Source organism: Ailuropoda melanoleuca, chromosome 16 (assembly GCF_002007445.2).
Source record: "Ailuropoda melanoleuca isolate Jingjing chromosome 16, ASM200744v2, whole genome shotgun sequence".
Lineage (NCBI taxonomy): Eukaryota > Metazoa > Chordata > Mammalia > Carnivora > Ursidae > Ailuropoda > Ailuropoda melanoleuca.
In genome coordinates this window covers 65,379,912-65,400,434 of record NC_048233.1, presented here as the reverse complement: position 1 = coordinate 65,400,434, position 20,523 = coordinate 65,379,912, and the positions used below count along the sequence as shown (strand labels likewise).

General features: G+C 48.6%; 1 protein-coding gene and 2 long non-coding RNA genes across 21 annotated transcripts in view; 1 reads left to right on the top strand and 2 right to left on the bottom strand.

Annotated features, from left to right (window-relative positions):
• Positions 1-2,003, bottom strand: part of CD44 (CD44 molecule (Indian blood group)) — an 88,698-nt gene extending 86,695 nt beyond the window's left edge. For 4 of the 19 annotated variants that reach the window (XM_034646573.1, XM_034646574.1, XM_011226721.3 and 1 more), the window contains exon 1: positions 1,752-2,001. In XM_034646573.1, coding sequence (XP_034502464.1) covers positions 1,752-1,818 — 67 coding nt within the window. In that variant the 5' untranslated portion in view covers positions 1,819-2,001. Of the gene's footprint in view, positions 1-1,751 lie in introns of all 19 variants that reach the window. The other 15 variants (XM_034646571.1, XM_034646572.1, XM_019801144.2 and 12 more) reach the window with 9 other exon arrangements.
• LOC117796820 lies at positions 35-18,122 on the top strand. The gene is made up of 3 exons (XR_004621522.1): positions 35-149; positions 13,784-13,983; positions 16,993-18,122. It is a non-coding gene; the product is annotated as an uncharacterized LOC117796820 (long non-coding RNA).
• LOC117796821 lies at positions 8,149-20,178 on the bottom strand. The gene is made up of 3 exons (XR_004621523.1): positions 19,992-20,178; positions 10,969-11,042; positions 8,149-9,195 (listed from the first exon to the last, which is right to left on the bottom strand). It is a non-coding gene; the product is annotated as an uncharacterized LOC117796821 (long non-coding RNA).
• Between the last annotated feature and the right edge of the window lie 345 nt (positions 20,179-20,523).

The following is a 20,523-nucleotide window of genomic DNA, read 5'->3' as shown; positions in this document are numbered from 1 at the left end:
TCTTCTGGTCTCTGGGAGAACCTCAAGGGTCAGGACAGTCAAGGGTCAAGTATTTGGAGATGGGGCCCTTCTGAAGAAATCAGGGAGTCTGGTTGGAAGGAGTCAAGAATCAGGATCCTCAGAAACGAAGCAGAAAACATCACTGGAAGGTAACACACAAAGAAACTTCCCTGGAGGTCCTAGAGAAGAGACCCAGGGCTCTCCTTGCACTCTAGATTTTTCTCTTTGGCATCCCGACCGTTTTTGCCTTTCAAGGGCTTGTTGGAGCTCTCAGTTCGCCTAGGAAGCCTCCTCGATGGCCTCTGGTCCACCTCAACCCTCCGTCCCCAGACACTTTCCAAGTATGTCTGCGCCATACATACAGTCTAACATATTCCCACTAACCATAAGCTCTTGGACCTGGGTTCACCTGCACACCGATCCTTCTGGCTGTGTGAAAACTGGCAAGTTACTTAACCTCTCTGAGCCTCGGTTTGTTTCCCTGCTGTAAAACAGGGCCAGTAGTAGGATACTTCTCACTGGCCACCATGACAGTAAAAGAAGGCTGACGCTTGCAAAGATTTAGCCCAGTGCTTGGCACCATGAAAGCGTGCAGCAAACTAGGCATTTCTTCTATTATTAGGATCATTATCACTATTATTATTTCTGTTTCACAAATCTAAATCTTCGATCCTCATTCTCAGCCGAAAGTACCCAGGTAAGACTGTCTTTACTTTCTTGGTACCCCCAGAGGTGGGTTTAATAAATACTTGCTGAGTAGAATTAACCATAGGCTGAGCTGTCTTAATGACCCAGCTGGCACTTCTTAAAAGAAAAATTAATTTTGCTAGCAATAAGCAAATCAGCCATGTAATTATCTGTACATATAGAGACAAAGGGAAGGAACGCTTGGAGTTTAGTCTCACCAGAATGCCTCACCCGCCGACACCCACTCCAAAGATACAGATGGTGCTTGGATGGGGTAGTGGCAGCCCCAGCTCCAGGGTCCCTCACGTGACCCTGATGCCCAGGCTCCCCTCCCTGCTCTGAGGCTGCCAGGCAGGGAGTATGAGCCACATTACTGTCTGGATTTCCCCTAACTGATTGGCAGAAGCAGGAGGCTGCCAGGATTGATAGCTGGCTCAGTTACTGCCTTTCCTCCTCGCACTCCCTGCCCCAGGCTGGCACCTCGTGGAAACCCAGAACCTCAGAGAGCTGGTTCAAGTTCCCACAAGCGCTAGATAGGCAGTGACTGGAGCCAACTGTAAGAGCTTTGGAACCCAGGCGCAGTGGGGAGCTGCAGGGCACCCGCACCCCTTCTGGAAAGCTCGTTGCCACCAGCCCTCACCCACCGTCTCCGCGGCCCCCTGGCTAATAGCCCCTGCCCCGCCTAGCTCTGCCCTGCCCGGCCACAGCCCAGCCGGGCTGCCAGCGCCCGTGGGCACCCGCGCCTGCTCGCCCACACACCGGTCGCGCGCACCTGGGAGTACAGTTACTTTTCTGCCTTGTGCTCCGTCCGGCACCAGCGACCTCACCCAAAACTGCGCGCCGGCAGCCTGCCTGGCCAACTTTCTTCGCTCTTGCTCTTTTCCTTTCCGCAAAACGGTGCCTCCCACCGGCACACTCTCCAAGGGCTTAGCGCAAATCCTAGCCCCGCTCTCCCGACACCAAATCCACGCGGCTCCGGCTCCCGGGGCCAATTCAGCCAGGTGGCTGCGGGGTCCCTCCGGGCCGCCCCGGCCACTCCCTCCCGCTGCCCCCGCGGCACTCACCGATCTGCGCCAGGCTCAGCTTCAGGAGGCACAGTCCCCAGGCTAAGCGCCACCAAAACTTGTCCATGGTGCGAGCGAACCGAGAGAGCGAGCGCGGGGCGCCGGAGGGTCCGGGACGCTGGGCGGGGGCCGGCGGAACACGGGGCGAGCGGGCCGGACCGAACCTATCAGGGGCTGGGGTCCGGCTAGGCAATGAGGGCGCCTGGGAAGTTGGGTGCAGTTTTTATTCAAGGGCTGAAAGAGTGACCTAAGAGGGAGGAGGGAGCGAGCGCAGGACACACCCAAGCGAGGGGGCTGTGACTAAGCAGCCGGCAGAGGTTTAAAGACGCAGCAGCCCTCCCTGCGCTGGCCCTACCGCCCCCGCCCCGAGCTCCGCGGAGACCGTAAAGCGGGCCCGCCTGGCCGGGCGCCGGGAGGGTCGGGAGTGCCCGTGCGTCCCGGGACGCACGGCTTTCTTCTCCTGGCCCGCGGGGACCACGGCCTCAGGACCGGCCAGGGAGGGGATGACTGCGTCCCGAAACCCAGCCGCCTTGGGTTGGGCCTCCGACCCCTCCTCGCCGCTAAGTTTCTCTGTGAATCGGGCTGGGGAGTGAGGTCTCTGGGTTTCACAGGCAGTTGGACATTCTGGGAGAGGAGATGGCCTCTTGGCGAGGTCCTTTATGGATGGTGGCGCTCCCTGCTCACGGTGGGCAGGAGGGGTCGGGGAGCCTGTGATTCTTCCCAGGGGGAGAAGACAAGCTCTTTCTTCTTCCCCTGAAAGAGAAGCGCGGTTCTCCTGGCGCAGAGGGAGTTTTCCTTTTTATCAGGGCTGCTCAGAGAAAGCTCAAGATGACCAGCCTTGGGGCTGCTATTGCCCTCCTCCAACCCATGTGTCATCTTCCAGTCTCAGACTGGCACGTGGTTCCATCCACCCATTCATCCATCCAGTCACCCGTAATCTTTCATCTTCCCAAATCCTTCCACCCACCTATTCGCCTGTCTAAACATCTTTCCTCACACCCCTCCAGGGCTCAAAGTCTATCCATCCTCCCTTCCACCCATTTACTCGACCTCACATCCTTTCTCCCATCCATCCATCCATCCATCCATCCATCCATCCACTTATTCTTCCGGTCACCCTCCCATACAACTTCTCTTCCACCTTCCCATAGTTTTCCACATGTCTTCATAAACCTACATCCATCCATCTATATACTACCCTCTTCTCCAGCAAGCCACATCTGTTTATCAGTGTATCCATCCATCGTCCATCCACATATCCATTCACCGTTTGATCCATTTTCACATCCACCGTACATCCACCCATTCTCTCTCGCTCCTGTTTAGACTCCTATCTATGCAAACGTTCATCCACTTTCCCTCATCCGTCCTACCCAATACATCTCAGAAAGGGAAGGAAGATTGTCCTCTTCTTCAGGAGGGGCATTTTGAGTTAGAAAAATCATCCTTTGCATTACAATTTCATACCTACCTATAACATACAGTGATTTCATATTTGAAAATCAAAAGCGGTACTTATTGCTGATGTGGACCACCGAAAGCGTAGCTGAACGGCCTTCTTGCCCAGTGGGGTACCCAGAAAAAGGTGATGTTGGCAGTGACTGTGGCAAGATCCTCAAGGAGCTGTGCCAAAATTACTGAGCCCAAGTAATTCCCTCTTGATTTTGTTATTTATGGGAAGAAATTGCGAAATTGAAAGAAGCACATGCAGCCATCCCGTCTTCAGCAAGCATGTAGTGAGTGCTTAGGGGTATCAAGATAAGGAAGGTCTGCCCTACATTCGGGGACCTCACACTTCGTAGAGAATCAGACTGACAAGCTGGCTGTTAGCACGCGGTAGGAAATGTGCTGCAAAATACGTGTGAGCGGAGTGCTAGCCATCCTAGAGAAGAGGGTCCCACCCTTTCCTGGGGGAGCGCCAGGGGGGCTTCATGGTGGAGGTGGATTTGAGCCAGGCCTTAAAGGAGGAGGAGGAATTCTTCAGAAAACCTTCAGGGACAAGGCATCCACCATCCCCGGCGGTACTCTGTAGTGACTAACAGCCAACAGTCAGGAGCCAGGATGCCTGGCTTCATCCATTGCCTTGGTGACCTTAAACAAGTGAATTAGCCTCTCTGTGCCTCCATTTTCTCACGTCTAACATGGGGTTAATAACACCTCAACACTCCATAGAATTGGGGAAGATTAAATGACTCAAAAGTCCTGCATACATTAAGCACTAGACGTGTGTGTGTGTGTGTGTGTGTGTGTGTGTGTGTGCATATAGTAAGTACCATAGATGTGTTTGTTATCATGACTAAAAGCAAAATTGTGAGTGAGTACGGAGAAGTGAAAGCACATGACTTGTTTAGGCAATGGAGAGCAGTTTAGAGCGCTTGAATATTCAATTAGCCAAAGATGTTGAGAGGAGGACAACAAACAGGAGGTCTCCGCTCAGGTCACGGACTGTACCGGAGAGTTTAAACTTAACCTTTAGGAAAAGGGGAGCCAATAGAAATTTAATTATTGTTGTTGTGGCTGCTGCTGCTGTTGTTATTGTTTCTCCTATTATTATTGTGCTAGGATACACCCACTATAAGATTTACCATTTCAAGCATTCAGTAGCCCTCAGGACATGCACAGAATCGCACAGCCATCCCCGCTGTCTTGGCCAGCCCTGGCTGCTAGCTGAGTGCCGCAGACGGGGTACTTCAACAGCAGAGCTCTTTCTCACGGTTCCGGAGGCTGGGAAGTCCCGGATCAGGGGGTCAGCATGGCTGGATTCTGCTGACAGCACTCTTCCTGGTTTGCAGATGGCTATCTTCAACCCTCACATGCTGGGGAGAGACAGAGACAGAGAGGGCGGGAGACAGAGAGGGGGTGGAGAGAGAGAGAAGAAGGGAGAGGGAGAGAGGGAGGGAGAGACAGAGACTGAGCTGGGGCAGGGGAGGGGACAGGCTTGCTCCAGGGTCCTTCTCATAAAGGCACTAATCCCATTCATAAGGGCTTCACCCTCCTGACCTAATTACCTCTCAAAGTCCCTACCCCCAAATACCATCACAGTGGGCTTTAAGAGTCCAAAATATAAATTTGGGGGAAACAAACATTCAGCCACTAAAAACCACCCTCTAGTTCTGTTAAGGTTTCGAGTTGGGGATACCCTGCTTGACTATAGGCTGCCCCTCTTGCATTCCCAGGGAGAGTGTTAGGGGCTGAAAAATGACTGGACCTACGCCCCAACCACTGTGCCGCTGGCCCCACGCTTCCCGGGGTGGCCCGGCTGAAAAGAAGACGATGCCTCTGAGACCCAGCTGAAAAGTGGGCACTTGGAATGATGCTGCCAGTAGTAGCAGATGTGTCTGTCACCAAGAGGACACCTTCCTGAGACATCTGGGGGCACGCTGGCCCCCAGGAAGATCTTCAGACTCTAACCACCTGAGAAAGCAGCCCTGGTGGGTTGCAAGGAGAGGGCACTGCTCAGGACTGACCTTGGACTTCTCTGGTTAGCTCCTGGGCCTTCAGCTCTCTTTTTTTGGAGGAGGCAAGTGAAATGGGTTGGGTGCTCACTGCAACAATGTTTCTTGTTGGGTTTCATGGAAGTTGCAGTTTCCTGGGAGACCCCTCAGGCACAGACACGAGGGTCGAAACAAAGGCTTCAGCGTGGGCTGTCCCTCCCCCACCCCGTCCCCATCCCAATGATGACTTCCAATCGCAACAATTTTATACGCTCGACTACTGTGTGAGGTTTCATTCTGACAAAGGAGTTGACTTTGGGAAAATATATAAAGGCCACTCGACTCGGTCTTCTTGAATCCCGGTGGCTTCGGCGTGTGTGCAGTTAACAATCAGCAGCTGAAATACCCGGTGTGAACGTGCTTTACAAATTCTAGAGGGCCATGCAAATTCTGGGGGCTGTAATTAGGATTATACTCCCAGGAGGAAATAATTTGCCGGACTGCTTCCCGATAGTTTAGTGAGGGACTGAGCTTCTTTGCCCCCATGCCACAAGTGACTCATTTCAAACTCACCTAGCGATTGACTGAGTCAGGGCCAAGCTTTGGGAATTCCTGGACCCCCTCTCTGAGCGAAGCCTGTCATCCTCTTTCCAGCCCAGACGCGCCTGCCTCCCCCAGCCCAGCCTGCAGGTCTCACAAAGACATTCGCTGCTCCTCTTTGAGCCTCTATAAAGTGTAAATCCTGAAAGTTACTAAGTTTAGGGGCTCACTATCTGTTGTGCATTGCACCAGTTACCTTTCTAAGCCAAATCTGGGGATGTGGGAAACTGGAAAAGAGAATTGATTCCAGTTGACATGAGGTCACACTATTAGATAAGAATCCAGGATGCAATGGGCAGCCCGTGGATTGAAGAACCCTGATCTGAGCTGTGGCTTAGCCCCTGTTCACCCAGGTGACCTTCCTTAGGTCACTTGACCTCTGGGAGTATTGGTTATCTCATCTACAAAATGAGGTTAATTACACCTTCCTCACAGTCTGCTATGAGTAGTAAGTGAAAGAAGGCGTCGGGACTCTTGGGAGGCCTCAAGGACCCATCAACCTCTAAGCTACCTGAGGACAGGGGCCTGTCTGTCTTAGACGCTGTGCATGTCAGCTCTCAGTTCCTGACAGTTCTCTGGCAGGTATACATTTCTCATTAACAAAACAAAACAAAAAAACATTAAATAATACATGAATGATCTATTCCTTCTCCTCCCCAAACACTTCAGATGGTGACTTCAGGAATCGCATGAGCCAAAAGATAGAAGCATTTGGACAACCTGACACTTTCTAGACAAAGGCAAGCAGCAGGATCTGATCTGCGTGACCATTTTCAGAAGACCCAGTGGAACCCTGAGTGTGGTTCACTCTGGCAAACTAGGATTCATTTATTTATTTTTCCTAAATGTGGGGGCTGGCTGGCTTCTGACTAGTAATAAATCTTGTTCTTCTTAAGCAAAGAAAAGTCGAATCTAAACCAAATGTGACCAGGAGTGTGTGGGGCTGGGAGGTGGGACCGAATCATGGGATTTGAGGATTATAAACACAGCAGGCCACCAGACGCTTTTAAAGGGACAACATTCAATTCTTGCACGGGGCTGCTTATCACAGAAGGAGCAATCTGGCAAGGTCCAATAAAGTGCCATTCCAGTTCAACTTTAACTCAAAAAAAAAAAAATACATTCTTAGTTCACTCTCAACATGTGAGTTGTACACATGCAAATGAACAGTGGTTAAAAAAAACTCCTGTGAAATAATTATTAGTGAAGTTTAAATAAACTGGTAATTTGGGAAGCAATCTTCATGACACATAAATGACATTGAATGACTAATTGGTCTCGAGCTAACCAAGTGTGATTACAGAGCTGAGCCTTTTGCATTACTAAAGTTTTCAAATTATGGTAAATAAGGGGGCCCATGCGGCTGGTGCACCCTAGAAATGCCGAGGGGGCCAAGGTGCCTCTGGATTCTAGATGCGTCCGTGTCAGTCACAGGCAAAATGGTTTTCTACAGAGCTTTGGAAGTTAAGATAGTATGCCAATAGGTCAAGCCCCACAATTTGGTGGTAGCTGATTTAGAAATGTGAATTTTTGGAGATGAAATTCGAATTAGTGGTGTGTGACTTTATCTAGAAGCCTAGTCCGTTCTTGACACTTGACGGCATTCTTGCCTGTGACTTCTGTGACATACCCTGATGTCCTCATAATATACCCCTTTTATTTCCTTGTATTAGCTTAAGCTGGTTTCTGTCGCAACCCAAGAGACTTGATGAATGTAGGAGGGCATCACTCTGTTTACAAGAGAGTAAGCAGGGGCTCCGATGGCTGGGGTATGTGCCTACTATTGGGTCCTGCCCTCAGGACTTCTGACTCTAAATCTCAGGTCTTCTGATTCTAAGTTCCGTGCTCTTTTCACTACCTGACCTCACCTACGAACCCTCCCCCTAGGATCCAATTAGACCCAAAGAACGCAACTGTTTCTCCTTCACTGTTATAGAAACTAGGCAACCCTCACGATTGCCCACGGTTGCATGGCAATTCAAATGAGTGGTGGGTCTTCCTAGGCCTCCTCCAGAAAGCCCCTTTCTGCCTCAACATGTCTTATAGACTATTTCAAAAGCAAAACCTCTCAGCTGGCAAATGGTAACAGCTGCTTCTCTTCAAAACACCCAAAGGGTAAAACTTCTGGGCTCCGGTGTACGGGCATAACATGCTAGCCAAGTCTGGCTGAGGCTCTGCGTTACCTCCTGCAGAAAAGGTTATAGGTATTGAACTTGGATGTGAGGCCAGGCCAAAACCCGTTTAATTGCTGGATACCATTGCTCAGCCACAGTAGACTGCGGCTTTAGAAGGCATGGCGTGGGTGAGAAAGAAATTTGAACTTAATTGGGAGAGGATGTGGTGAGGGAAGGAAAAGGAGAAAGAAGAGACATCTTGAGTGTGTGAGTGGTGGAGGAAGGACAAAAGACATAGACATGAACCTACCATGATATGAAGGAAAAGAAAAGTCTTCTAACCATCAATCAGGAATTTAATGGGCCTCTACTGTATACATTACATGGATTAAGCACCAAGGAAAAACCAAAGAGGAACGGGACCCGCCCTCTCTCCTCAAAATGCTTAAGGTCTAGATGGGGGCTGGCCAGTCACTTCTTTGCAACGAGTACTAAGCTAAGTGGTAGGAATCCAACAGCAAAACAAACAAACAGACAAGCAAAAACAGTGTTTAATGGTCACCGAAGAAGTCGGGGGAGGGTGCAGGGTATATTTAAAAAGGTGGACAGGAAAGTCTGTCTGAGGAGGAGACATTTGAGCCATATAAAAATATTAGAGAAACGCTTTCAAAGAAGAGGGCACAGCAAATATACAGGTTTGAGATGGGAATATTTTTGGTGTGTTTGAAGAGCAGAAGAGACCAGTGGGGCTGGAGCTGAGCAAGCGCGCGAGAAAAGTAAGTGGCCGGAAAGGAGATTGTAAAGCAGGGTAAGCTTTCACTCCTGTGTGGCCTTGCCAGGCACAGTGAGAAGTCGGGTTCTGTGCTGAGTTCAGTGGTATGATTCTGGTGGGTTTTCCTTCACTTTCCAGCTCTGATTCACTAGCAGTGACTGCTCGGGTGACTGTGATGAGGAAGATTCCGAGGTCTTACAGCTCAGTGGGTAACGGTTCAGCAATGGGTTAAGAATATCTATCACACCTGCAAGAGCAGGTGATGGTAAGACTCGTGATCAGTATTCGCCGTCTCTGATCGCGGTGAAATATTAAGTTGTATGAGTTACCAGGTTAGTCACAGGTTATGCTGCGGTAGCAAAGTCGCTAAAATCTCAGGGGATTAAGGCAGTCCTCCAAGTGACTTCTTGCCATGCGAAGTCTGCTGTGGGTCCAGGCACTTCTTCAAAGCAGCTGTCTTCCATGCAGTGACTCAGTGATTCTGAGTGCTTTGATTTTACGGCGTCTCCATGGTAACAGAATTGCTGCATCAGGGAAAGAGAACAGGAGAGGATCTCATGCCCACAATTAAACGCTTTGGCACAGAAATAATACTTGCCATTTCTGCTCACATGCCATTGGCTAAAACCAGTGTCATGACCCCATCTAATTGCAAGGGAGCTGAAGGAAGGTAATTCTCCCATGTGCCTAAAGGTGCAGGAAGAACCTCGTATGAGCAAGCAGTAAAAATCTAGCACGTAAGTCAACTTTAAAGAAAGTCCAGTAACCCTCCAATGCAGTTTAAAGAACTGGCTGAGGAGCAGTTAATAAAAAAGGAGTTCAACAAATAGTGAGATTGCCCAGGTGTGGTTCTGGAAGGTTCTATAGAGAAGGGGTACCTGAATGAGATCTTGATAGATGGCCGTGTTAGAAGGTCACCCTCCAGCTCCATCTTCCTCACTCCAAACCCATTAAATCCTTCCCTTTTCTTGGTCCAACCCCATCCACTAGTCTGCAATAGGGTTTTTGCCCTGATCTGGCTCTTTAAACTTACTACTTTGGATGCAGTAACATAGGGAGCTAAAGAGTATTATTCATTTGCTATGGAAACTTGGACAATTCACTCGACCTCCTAGAGCTTAAGTTACTCATTTAATGCTTTATATAATTATTGTGAAAATTAAAGTATACCATGTAATGTTGTATCTGTTTACTTTAACATAGAGTTTGGAATAGAGCAGAGTCCAAAAAAGTGTAGTTACTATTATTTTTTAAAAAGAAAGTCCTTATTTTTTTATTAAGAGAACGTACAGAAAAAAAAAAGTAGTGCCAGGGTTGGTTCAGTAGCTCACTGACAGTGTTATGGACACAAAATCTGTTCATTTTTCTGTATCACTCTTAACATGTCAGCTCCCTTCCTCAATGGTTTTTTTGCCTCATGTCACAAAATAGTTGCCTCATGTCACAAAATAGTTGCCTCATGTCACAAAATGGTCCAGGCATCAAATCCTCACTTGACAAAGTCCAAAGCTGAAGGAAGGAGGTGGGCAAGAAGAAAAGGATCTTTTGTCATAGGTTCTGTCTTTTAATGAAAGAGAAAATTTATCCTCAAAAGTTCACCATCCCCCAGCCAACCTCCTCATGTCTCAAATTCTAGGTATTCAAACCCAGATGTAGTTACTATTACTGTTACTCCCCTTCCTTTAAATTCTATCTTTTCTCGGCTTTATAGATACTGCCCTACCCCATTTTTCATTCTACCTTTCAGATGCATTTCTCTTTCTGTATTTTGTGGTCTAATTTTAGCTACTGACACATTAACTCAGAAATATATAATGGCTCAAATACATAGAAATTTATTTTTGTATCATCTAATACTCATCAGGGTTTCTGGAGAGAGAGGCCGGCAGGGAGGGTGGTGGATTCAGGCTGAGGAAGGCTCTGTAATTCTCAACACATGACTTCAAATCTGCTGGGGTCATCTCCATTCAGGAGGAGCACTGTTTGTGGGGGTTTTATGAGCCAGGCCGGGTATGGGGCCATAACTTTCATTCAGGACTCATTGAACTGGGTTCTAGCCACGCCTAACCGAAAGGGAAGCTGGGAGCCCCGCGGTGGGTCCAGCGGAAGGGGGAGCAAGTGGAGTTGGATCCATCCCTGGCTCTTCCTCTGAGTTCTTTCCCACATTCCTTCTCCTCGTGCAGACTTCCTCAAATAGACGCCCAGGTTTGTATCTGCTTCTTCGCTTTTTCCCGAAGCTTACTTCCCCAACGATGCCACAGCCATGAGAAAGGAGTCACCAGGCTGGCCTCACTCACCGAACATGTCTCCACCTTCCAAGAGCCCCGCTCACTTTCTTCTTGTCTTCTACTTGAATACTGGGTAAGGCCAACTGCAGACATCAGGAGAAGGTTTGGGGCAAAAAGAAAGAGAATGGGCTGCTGACATGCACTGACTTGATTCCAAACTCAGCCATCTGGGTGGGACCTTGAACACGGTTTATAGGCAGGAAGTGGTCCATGTAGTCCTGGACAATAAACCTGTGGCTTTCTCTGCCAACTTGCTAGGACCTTGGGAGACGGGTTTTAATACTATTTATAAACTGCTCTGAGACCGTATCCCAAAATACTCATTTCAAGGGATTTTAATGTAAGGGCGCTCCTCAATGAAAGGCTTTCCGTAAGCAAATACGTTTGGGAAACACTAGGGTAAAACAGGTGAATAGATTTCCTTACTGTAAGTGCTTTTCCTTGTTTATTCACGCATCGCCCATTTCTTGAGTGCTTTCTAGCATTGGGCACTGTGCTGGGCACCAGTGGATCGGGGGTCAACACACCCACATAGGGCCTATTCTCTAGCAACATAAAATCCAGCGCTAATGCACACTGTAAGTTTCCAAGAGGGGCCATGGGATGCGGCTTTTCTCAAAATTATTTGACCACAGGCACCTCCTTTTTTTTCCCCCCAGAAAAGCAGTATAATAAACTCCTACACACCCATCACCCAGTTTCAACAATTACCAACTCACGGCCCATTTTATCTACCTGCACCTCCTACTTCCTTCCTCAACACCTGATGACTGTAAAACAAATCCCAGACGTCGTATCTTATTTATAAGTAAATATTTCAATATGTTTCTCTAAAAGATAAGGGCTCCTTGAAATAACGTAACTACAGTACTGTTATTACATTATTGGTGATTTCACATTTTCTCCACCAGTGGTTTGTATATGTAATATTTGGAAAAATAAATTAAGATGCCATCCACATAACTGGTGTATTGAGGTACGTGGGCGCCTGTGTGCACCCGCGTGTGCAGTCACACACACACACACACACACACACACACCCTGAGTAGCTGTGACATCATCTCCAGGGAAACACCCTAGCCCTGAGGGCAGTCTCCACCACACACACTGGGTGGACCCGTTCCGCCCGCAGTAGAACTGGGAAGGAAGTGTCGCCCATCGTCACGGACCCCAGTCCTATGGGAAATGGGGCTGAGGGGAATGTGGCCTCTTCTTACAAGTGCTGTAAGAGGCCCTGTCGGGTGGCCTCTGAAAAGCGACGTGGGGGAGGGTGACAAAATCTGGGCAGCAGGAGGCAGGGCCAGCAGATGACATTGTTCAGAGAAGTTTCTATCAGCCCCTCTCCTGCCGGCCAGCTGATGCTCCAATGTCTACCCTCCCAACTTCCACAGCCTCCTCGGTCACTTTCGCCTCTGGGTCAATACATTTCGAAGACCATTCCTCGCCAGCGAGTTTGGCCCAGTGGTGGTCGGTGTGGGCAAGGGCACAGGAACTCTGAGCACTCAGGAAAAGCCAGGGGAAACCCCAGAAAGAGAGGATGGACCGAAGACATATTTGGCTTCGGTCCTCATTGTACCTAATCTGGCCTTCTCAGAAGCAACCATTGTCCCCTTTCCCAGTCCAGATGGGGCGACGCCAAGGACGGTTGGCACTGCTCGAGCTGTGGCTTGCCCTTGTGTGAGGATGGAAAAATTTATTGATTCTGGCCCGGGCTTGTGGGGCAGGGGGAACCCCAGGACAGGGGTCATGTATTTCCACAGATAAATCCACAAACAATAGCAATTCCTCTGCCTCATCCTGTGGAGAAAGAGCCCCACGTCCAGCGGCCGGGGCCCGCTCCCCCTAAAGCTGCGTTCATAGTCGCCCGCACTGGGCATGGGGGGATGATGTGGGCAGGATGCAGAGGGGGCTGTTGGGAATCCTGTCATGTTCTTGGATGCTTCTTTGTCTTTCTTGGCCGCCATTCTCTCTACCTCCTTTTAACTTCCTGTTTCCTCCTGCTCAACGCCCCCCCCCCCCGCCCACCGCCTACCTTCATTCCTGTCTCTTGACTGTCTTCCCCCCCCCAACCCAGCCATGTACATTCTCTTCCTTACAACTTCACTCTCTCTCCGCTCACCTTGATCTGCCCATCTGCCCACCTCCTCAGCCAGGGTTTGTCCCTTTCTCTTCCCCACCCACGGAGTGTCAGTCCCTGGCGGCCTGACTTCTCATGTGTTTCCATTCTCATCACACACCACCTGGAAACTCACCCTCAGAGCAGAAGGACGGTTCTGGGATGCAGCCCCCCCACCCCCCGCCACAGCTCTGCTTCACGCCTCTCTCTTCCTCTAAGAAGCAGTGACAGGCTTCTCTGGTTCCTTGTTAGAGGCAATGGCAGGAAGTTATTGCATGGGATGGGCATGGAGGGCACAGGGAATGCTTTGCTGTCTCAATGGTTACAGAGCTCCCTCTCTGCGGGGAGAGACATGGAGAACAAGGGAAGTACCAGTTATGTTATCAGGAGAAGGGCTTCTTCAGGACATCTCACTGAACTCTGTGATGTAGGAATGGCTGTTGTCATGGAAAGTTAGAAAATCTGAGAATCAGAGAGGTTAAGTGACTTGCCCATAGTCACACAGCAGTGGAGACAGCGCTGGAATTGGCCTTGTGTCAAAGCCCTTGTTCATTGTACTACACTGAGGGCCACCATGGACTTCGGAAACCTGCTGATGGACTGCTTTTTCCTCTCCCAACTATCTGAGAAAGTCTCTCACCATCATCCAGCACCTCATTTGTTTTTCTCTTTCCTGCCCTTTACTAATTTGCATCTCATTTCCTCTAGAGAAGTTATGGTGTCTCCGCCTCCTCCCCGCTTCTCCACCCACGTCTTGGTGACATCACCAGCACTGTGGGTCAATTCCAGAGAACCTCTCCACTATGTGGAGCTTCAGGATTCAAGCTGTGTGGAGTCGGGGCCAAAGTTTCGTGTCCTTGTGCGATGCTTATAGCAACTGCATGCGTGACTTTGGTGTCTGCTTCAAGGTAAAGGAGACCTGGGGGCAGGAGAGGAGAATCCGACTCAGCTGACCTTCTCAAGGTCAGGCTAATAACTGCAGGTTAGATGGAGGCTGAGCCACATTAAGCTCCCCCAAATATGCCCAGTGACCCCTCTCCCCACCAGGGTGATTCGACCTGCAGTGTCCCATGCAGACCTGTCCTGCTTTTACTGACAAGGTAGTGCCTCTGCAATGTTGAAGATACTTTTGGGAGGAAGAAAAAAATCACCTTGATTCCACTTGTTATTTTGCTCTTGGGTATTTTCCTTTCAGTTTTAGATCACATATGGGCAGACTGAAGTTTTTTCTATTGCCGTTGTGATGTACACACCATTCTCCCTCCTGCTTTGTCCCCCTAGCATTTATTCTGTAGTGCTCATTTTTCATCATACATTCCAGAATTACTATTTTATTATTTTTTTTAAAGATTTATTTGTTTGGGGGCAGAGGGAGAGGGATAGGGAGAGTTTCAAGCAGACTCCACACTGAGCATGGAGCCCGGCGTGGGGCTGGATCTCACAACCCTGAGATCACGACCTGAGCCCAAACCAAGCATCAGACACTTAACCAACTGTGCCACCCAGATACCCCCAGAATTATACTATTTTAAAATTATGTCCAGCATTTCATTGATTGGATACAGCTTAATGTATTAAAATATTTCCTTGCTGATGTACATTTAAGTTGCTTCCTCTGGTTACAATTATATAGAACATTCTGATGAAAATTTTTATGCATGTAACTTTTTGCTTCCATTGAATTATTTCTTTAAAAAGTTACCAGGAATGAAAATATTTGGAACAATTTGATTGCAATATGGAGTTAGTATTAAGAGTGGAATCCCCATTGGGCTAAAAACTCAGGTTTGGCCCTTGCTAGCTGAGTAACATTGGACACGGTATCTTTCTAAGTCTCAGTTTTCTCAGAGGTAAAACAGGGCAAACATAATCCTTAATCTATATGGTTGTAGTAGGGACTGAATTAAATAAAATATCATATACTCCATATATTTTAGCTATTACAAGGACACGTCCCATGGCTGTGATGACTCCCCACGCTCACACTATTTTTCTGTTCCTTTAGACTAAGCTGACTCAACACCATGTGGCTGAAAGTGAAAATGATTTCTAGAGGCAAACTCAACCTGGTTTGCAATAACCAAGCGGGTCAAATTACTTTAGGTCTTGTTGCTTCACTGATACGTCTCACTGTGCTGCTTGCTCCCTTCACAAATGCGTCCACCCTGAGTCTGAGGCTTTAGTCAAACCTCAGTCCTTGCTTGATCTCTTTCAAGCCTCTTTTAAGGCCTTTGTGGGAACTTGGCCCCAGATGACCACATGAATATGAAAACACCCCCTTCCCCAACCTGCAGGACATATTATTAGACGGGAACAGGAGACTAGTAAATGTGATGGGGGCTTTGTATCAAATTAAGTACTTATCGGGGTGCCTGGGTGGCTCAGTCGGTCAAGTGTCAGACTCTTGGCTTCAGTTCAGGTCATGATCTCGTGGGTCACGAGACTGAGCCCCACATTCGGTTCTGTGCTCATTGGGGAATCTGCTGGAAATTCTCTCTCTCTCTCCTTCTCCCTCTGCCCCCCCTCAAATAAATAAATAAAATTTTTAAAAAAATTACCTACTTACTAATTTTGTGGTTTGGGTCAAGATGTAGGGGTCCAATGGATAGTGCCTTCGCTTTCCTTCCTGAGTTCAGAACCAAACCAGAAGTGTACTCAGGAGTCAGGTAGATGGAGGTGAAGACATTGGCTTTATTCACAGGAGCAGCGGAAGAAAAGAATATGGCTTCAATAGGCAGCCACAGGGGACTTTCAAACACGGCCCCGGAATGAACTTGCAGCACTTTCTCCACCAGAACACCCTTAAGGCTTCCCCCACTTGCAAAGGAGTGCACGGGAGCCTGGAGGGGACCCTGCTGCAGGTGGGCATGGCCAGAAGAGAGGGAGAGGGAGGAGCTGTGGGGAGAACGTTCGGTCTTTCTCCAAACTCGGTGTCAGAAAGGAGGACAAAAAGGATGGTCAGTGAGGCCAGAAGTGTTGTTAGCTGCAGTTGCTCGGCGTGGAAGTATCAGGCCAAGGAACAATAGGACCCGATATTTGATCCCATACTGACCTGCCAGACGTGGTGACGACAGGTTCCGTCTCACCATTTGGACCTGTGCTGCTGTCTCATAGCTATGGTTGGACCCTCTCTCTCCCTCCTGCTGTCCTGGCCTTCCCCACGACCCCCCAGAACAGTGTCCATCCCCGGAACAGTGTTGGCACCCAGCTGACACCCCCAAGATAGGGACGTAGGTCTGACATCGGTGGCTCTCGCATCACGTTTTCACATTGCTTTTCTGTCAGTTTGTAATTCCATCCATCGCGCAATTGGATTACGTCTGTAATCACAACAACAAAAATTCCCAAGCAAAACTCCCGAATCCCGTTCAGATTGGCTCAAGCAATAGAGATGTATTATTTCACATCACAAGAGGGTGGTATGATCGCTATTACTCAGTGATATTGAACGCAGGGTCTTTCTCTTTTTCTGCTCTGGCAAGTGCCCATTGACTTCATCCTAACACTGGTCCTGCCTGTGGTCCTAAGGTACGTGCTGCTGTTCCAGGCATCCCATCCAGGAATTAGCTCACCCACAAAAAGAAAGGGACCGCGCCCTCTCTGTTTTACCATTTTAAATGAGAACTCTTCTCGAAAACGCCCCTCACACTGTGCTGGTCATAACTAAACCAATCTCTAAGCTAGAGGATGAAGCCCCGATGATTGTCTCCTACCCGTTCATAGCTGGGTGGGGTGGACACGCTCAGAAAACAGGGGCTCTGACCCAAGGGAAAGGGGGGACAGGTGTTGGGTGGGCAGCTAGCCGTGTCTGTCACACATGACCAGGCATCTGTTTCAGTGGTGGTGATTTTAAAGACACAGTCTCCTATTTCTGTGTTCTCAGCTCTGACCCTCCCTCTCCCCCCTGCCTCCTGCAGCGTGCAAGGCTGCTATGGTGGTCGAGAAGGTGTGCGTGACTGCAGAGAGCGGTGTCAACCTGGCAACCCGTGAGCACGACCATCAGAACGTAAGCCTTTCCATCCCTGAGGTGTTCCAGTCCTTCCAGACTTGAGCAGTGGTTTGCAGAGCTGGAGCAGTCCTTGCAAGACTGGAGAGTGGAAACATCTCACCATTGCCTGACCTCCAAATACAATGAAACAATGTAAAGAAAAAGCTGAGGAGATTAAAACAACAAACCTGAGAAGATGCTCTGAGCCACTCCCTCATCCTTAGGGACATGCAAATTAAAGCCTCAGGGAAAGGTCACCTCACACCCACTAGGATGGCTACCATCACAAGTGTTGGCAAGGCTGTGAAGACACTGCGACCCCTGTGACAGCAGTGGTGGGAAGGTAAAATGGCGCAGCCATTATGTAAAACGGTATGGTGGTTCCTCAAAATATTCAAAATAGAATTACCATCTGCTCTAGCCATTCCACTAGTAGGTATATAGACGGAAGAACTGAAAAGCAGAATCTTGAAGAGATAGTTGCACACCCGTGTTCCTAGCACCATTGTAAAAATAGCTAACAGGTGGAAACCACACAAATGGTCATTGACCAATAAATGAGTACGCCAACGGTGGTAAATACATACAACGGAACATTATTCAGCCTGAAGAGAAAGGAAAGCGGACACAGGCTACGAGGTGGACGAACCTGGAGGACATGATGCTAAGTGAACTAAGCCAGTCACAGGAAGACAACGACTGTGTGATTCCACTTCTTTGAGGGCTCCAGAGTAGTCACATTCATAGAAACAGAAAGTAAAGTCGTGGCTGCCAGGGAGGGGAAGACAAGGAGTTGTTCAGCGGGTGAAGAGTTTAAGTTTTGCAAGATGGAAAAGTTCTAGAGAGTGGTTGCCCCGCAACGTGACTGTACGTAATGCCCCTGGCCTGAACACTTAGAAGTGGTTGAAATGGGGAAATTCGTGTTATGCTTTTTTTACCACAATAAAATCTTTCTTACGTTTACGTTAAAGTTTGATAATACGCAATGCTGGACAGTACATCGAAAAATAGGCACTTACCCCCACCCTATAAACAGTGGATGGGATTTCAGTGGGTTTACTTTTTGTGGATGGTGGTTTGGCATTATCCACCAGAATGAAAGGCAGAGGAGGGAGGAGGGGGGGAGGGGCATCATCAGGGAGGAGGCCCATGAGGCCTGAATAAAGGATCAGAATATAGTAAGACCCCAAAAGCAGGAGCAGAGTCAGCCTCCAGATAGTGCCCAGGCTCTCCCCAGCATGGACCATCTGCAGCTAACGCTAGGAAACTGGGCAAACCGCCCCTTGCCAGTTGAGGGCACACTGAACCTTGGACCTGTACTAGCTGTCTTTCTCCTGGCCATCTCTGCTGTCACTTATGGGTCATCTTGGTAGAATTGCCATCTATCTGGGCCCAGAGATTTGGCTGAGCCCTCTCTTCACCCAGAGATTTGGCTGAACCCTCTCGTGGTAGCCCCCATAGGCAGGGTTGGCTAACTAGCAAAAAAAATCTCAACATTTTAGTGTCTTAACACAGGAGAGTTCTATTTCTTTTTTATACAAAGTTCAATGCAGGTTTTTTTTGGTCAAGCAGCAACCCTGGGCAGATGTCCTCCAAGCCAGGGTTGTAGGTTTCTCCCATCTGGTGGCTTTCCCATGCCCTAAGCCCTCCTCAGAGTCTTCTGGAACAGAGCTCTGCATTCAGCCAGACAGCAAACCGATAGGGAGTGGGGAAAATTGCCTGGGAAGTTTCAGGACCCGGGCTTGGACGTGGCGTCCGTCATCACCACCCGCACCCTACCGGCAAGATGTGGTCATGCAGTAGCATCTTGGAAGTGAGAAGTTCAAGAAATATAGTTTTCTTGTGCAACCATAAAGAAATGAGATCGTTGGTGAATATATCCCAATGTGTCTGTCACGGTACCTTATGAGGACAAACTCCTTTATAACAACCTAGAACACGAAACCCACTGAATCAGGGGTGGTGCCTGGATACCTAAAGGGAGAGTGGTGATGAGTGAGACATCCCTTCACTGCCCCCAGCACCGCCCAGACTTGGTTGGGCTTATAGAGAACCATCTCAAGAAATTTCCACGCCATTCCCAACAGCCACTTTAAATCACAAAAAAGTGAAGATGTCATTTCTACTCAGACAAAACCTATTTTCCTCCTCTTCCACCTACAGGAACTTAGTTACTGAGACTGCATTTCCCAACAGGTGCAGAGAACCTGTCAAACATACTGCAGTGGCCAGAGAAACTGAGAAACAGGTCCCTTGCAGCTGCTTGGCGCTTTCCATGGAGGAATTCCCACCAACCCTGCCTGTCCAAATTCTACCTGTCCCCTGGGAGCACACACATCTCAAGACCTAAGAATCCTTCCCTCACTATTCAGCCCACAGAGATCTTATCCCTTTCTGCCTTAGAAAACAGTGATTATTTTTGTTACCATCACTGGAGAACGGGTTATCATTTGCACTGAATTCCACATCTTCGTGCAACAAGTATCTACTAAGCATTCCAGGTTCCGGACTAAGGGATTCAAAAGAAATAAAAGGGAAAGAGCCTCCGTGGAATATGCAATCCAGTGAAAGAGACAAACGAACATACCGTAAAGCAGAATGTTCTAGTGCTCACAGGCAGATACAAAACACCTTGGGGATTCAGAAAGAAAAGGAGTCTTTCTGGAGGAGAGGATGAGTTGGTGCATTTGAATTTGAACTTTGAAGAGTGCCAAAGACCTTAAGGAGCAGAGCCTGGGGACAGCATTCTAGGTGAGGACAAGAATGGGCAAAGGCACCAAAGTGGGGAAAAGTTCAGAACAGGCAAGTTATTCTATATGGCTGGAGATAAAGCTGGCAAGGTGGGTCTATCAGTTGAGGTTCTTTGAGCTACAAGTAATAAAAGTATGTCTCAAACAAGCTCAGGTGGTAAGAAAATATATTTCATACCTGGAAGTCCAGAGAGGCACAGGGACTCCAAGAACAGTTTGATCAGGGCTCCATGTCTGTTTTTCTGTTCTTCTCTTGGTTCTGCTGTGCTCTGTGTTCACACTGCCCTGATGGTAGCCGTCCTCATGGTTGCAAGATGGCTGCCGACTACATGCAGGGTTAGGTTGTTCATGTTCAAAGGGAGAGAGAAAAGAATAGTTTTTCTTTCCCAGAAGACCTGAGCAAACCTCTCCTCAGATCCCACTGATGCAAAATGGCTTAGGACTGCCCATTCCAGAACCACTCAATAACAGGGGAACTACCATGAATGGGATAAAATAATTGCTTAGGCAAAATGCAAGGTAGAAAGTCAATCACAATGAATGACTCCTCTTTCTATGGTAGGCTTGGGCCAGACCATGAAAAGTCTTGCATCTCAACCTCCAAAATCTGTGTGTAAAGCAACAGGCCTGGGAGCTGTTGATTGTTTCTCAGTAGGGGAGTAGACAGAACCAAGTTCAAGGTGAAGTTTTGGATGTTTCTACTGGAAATA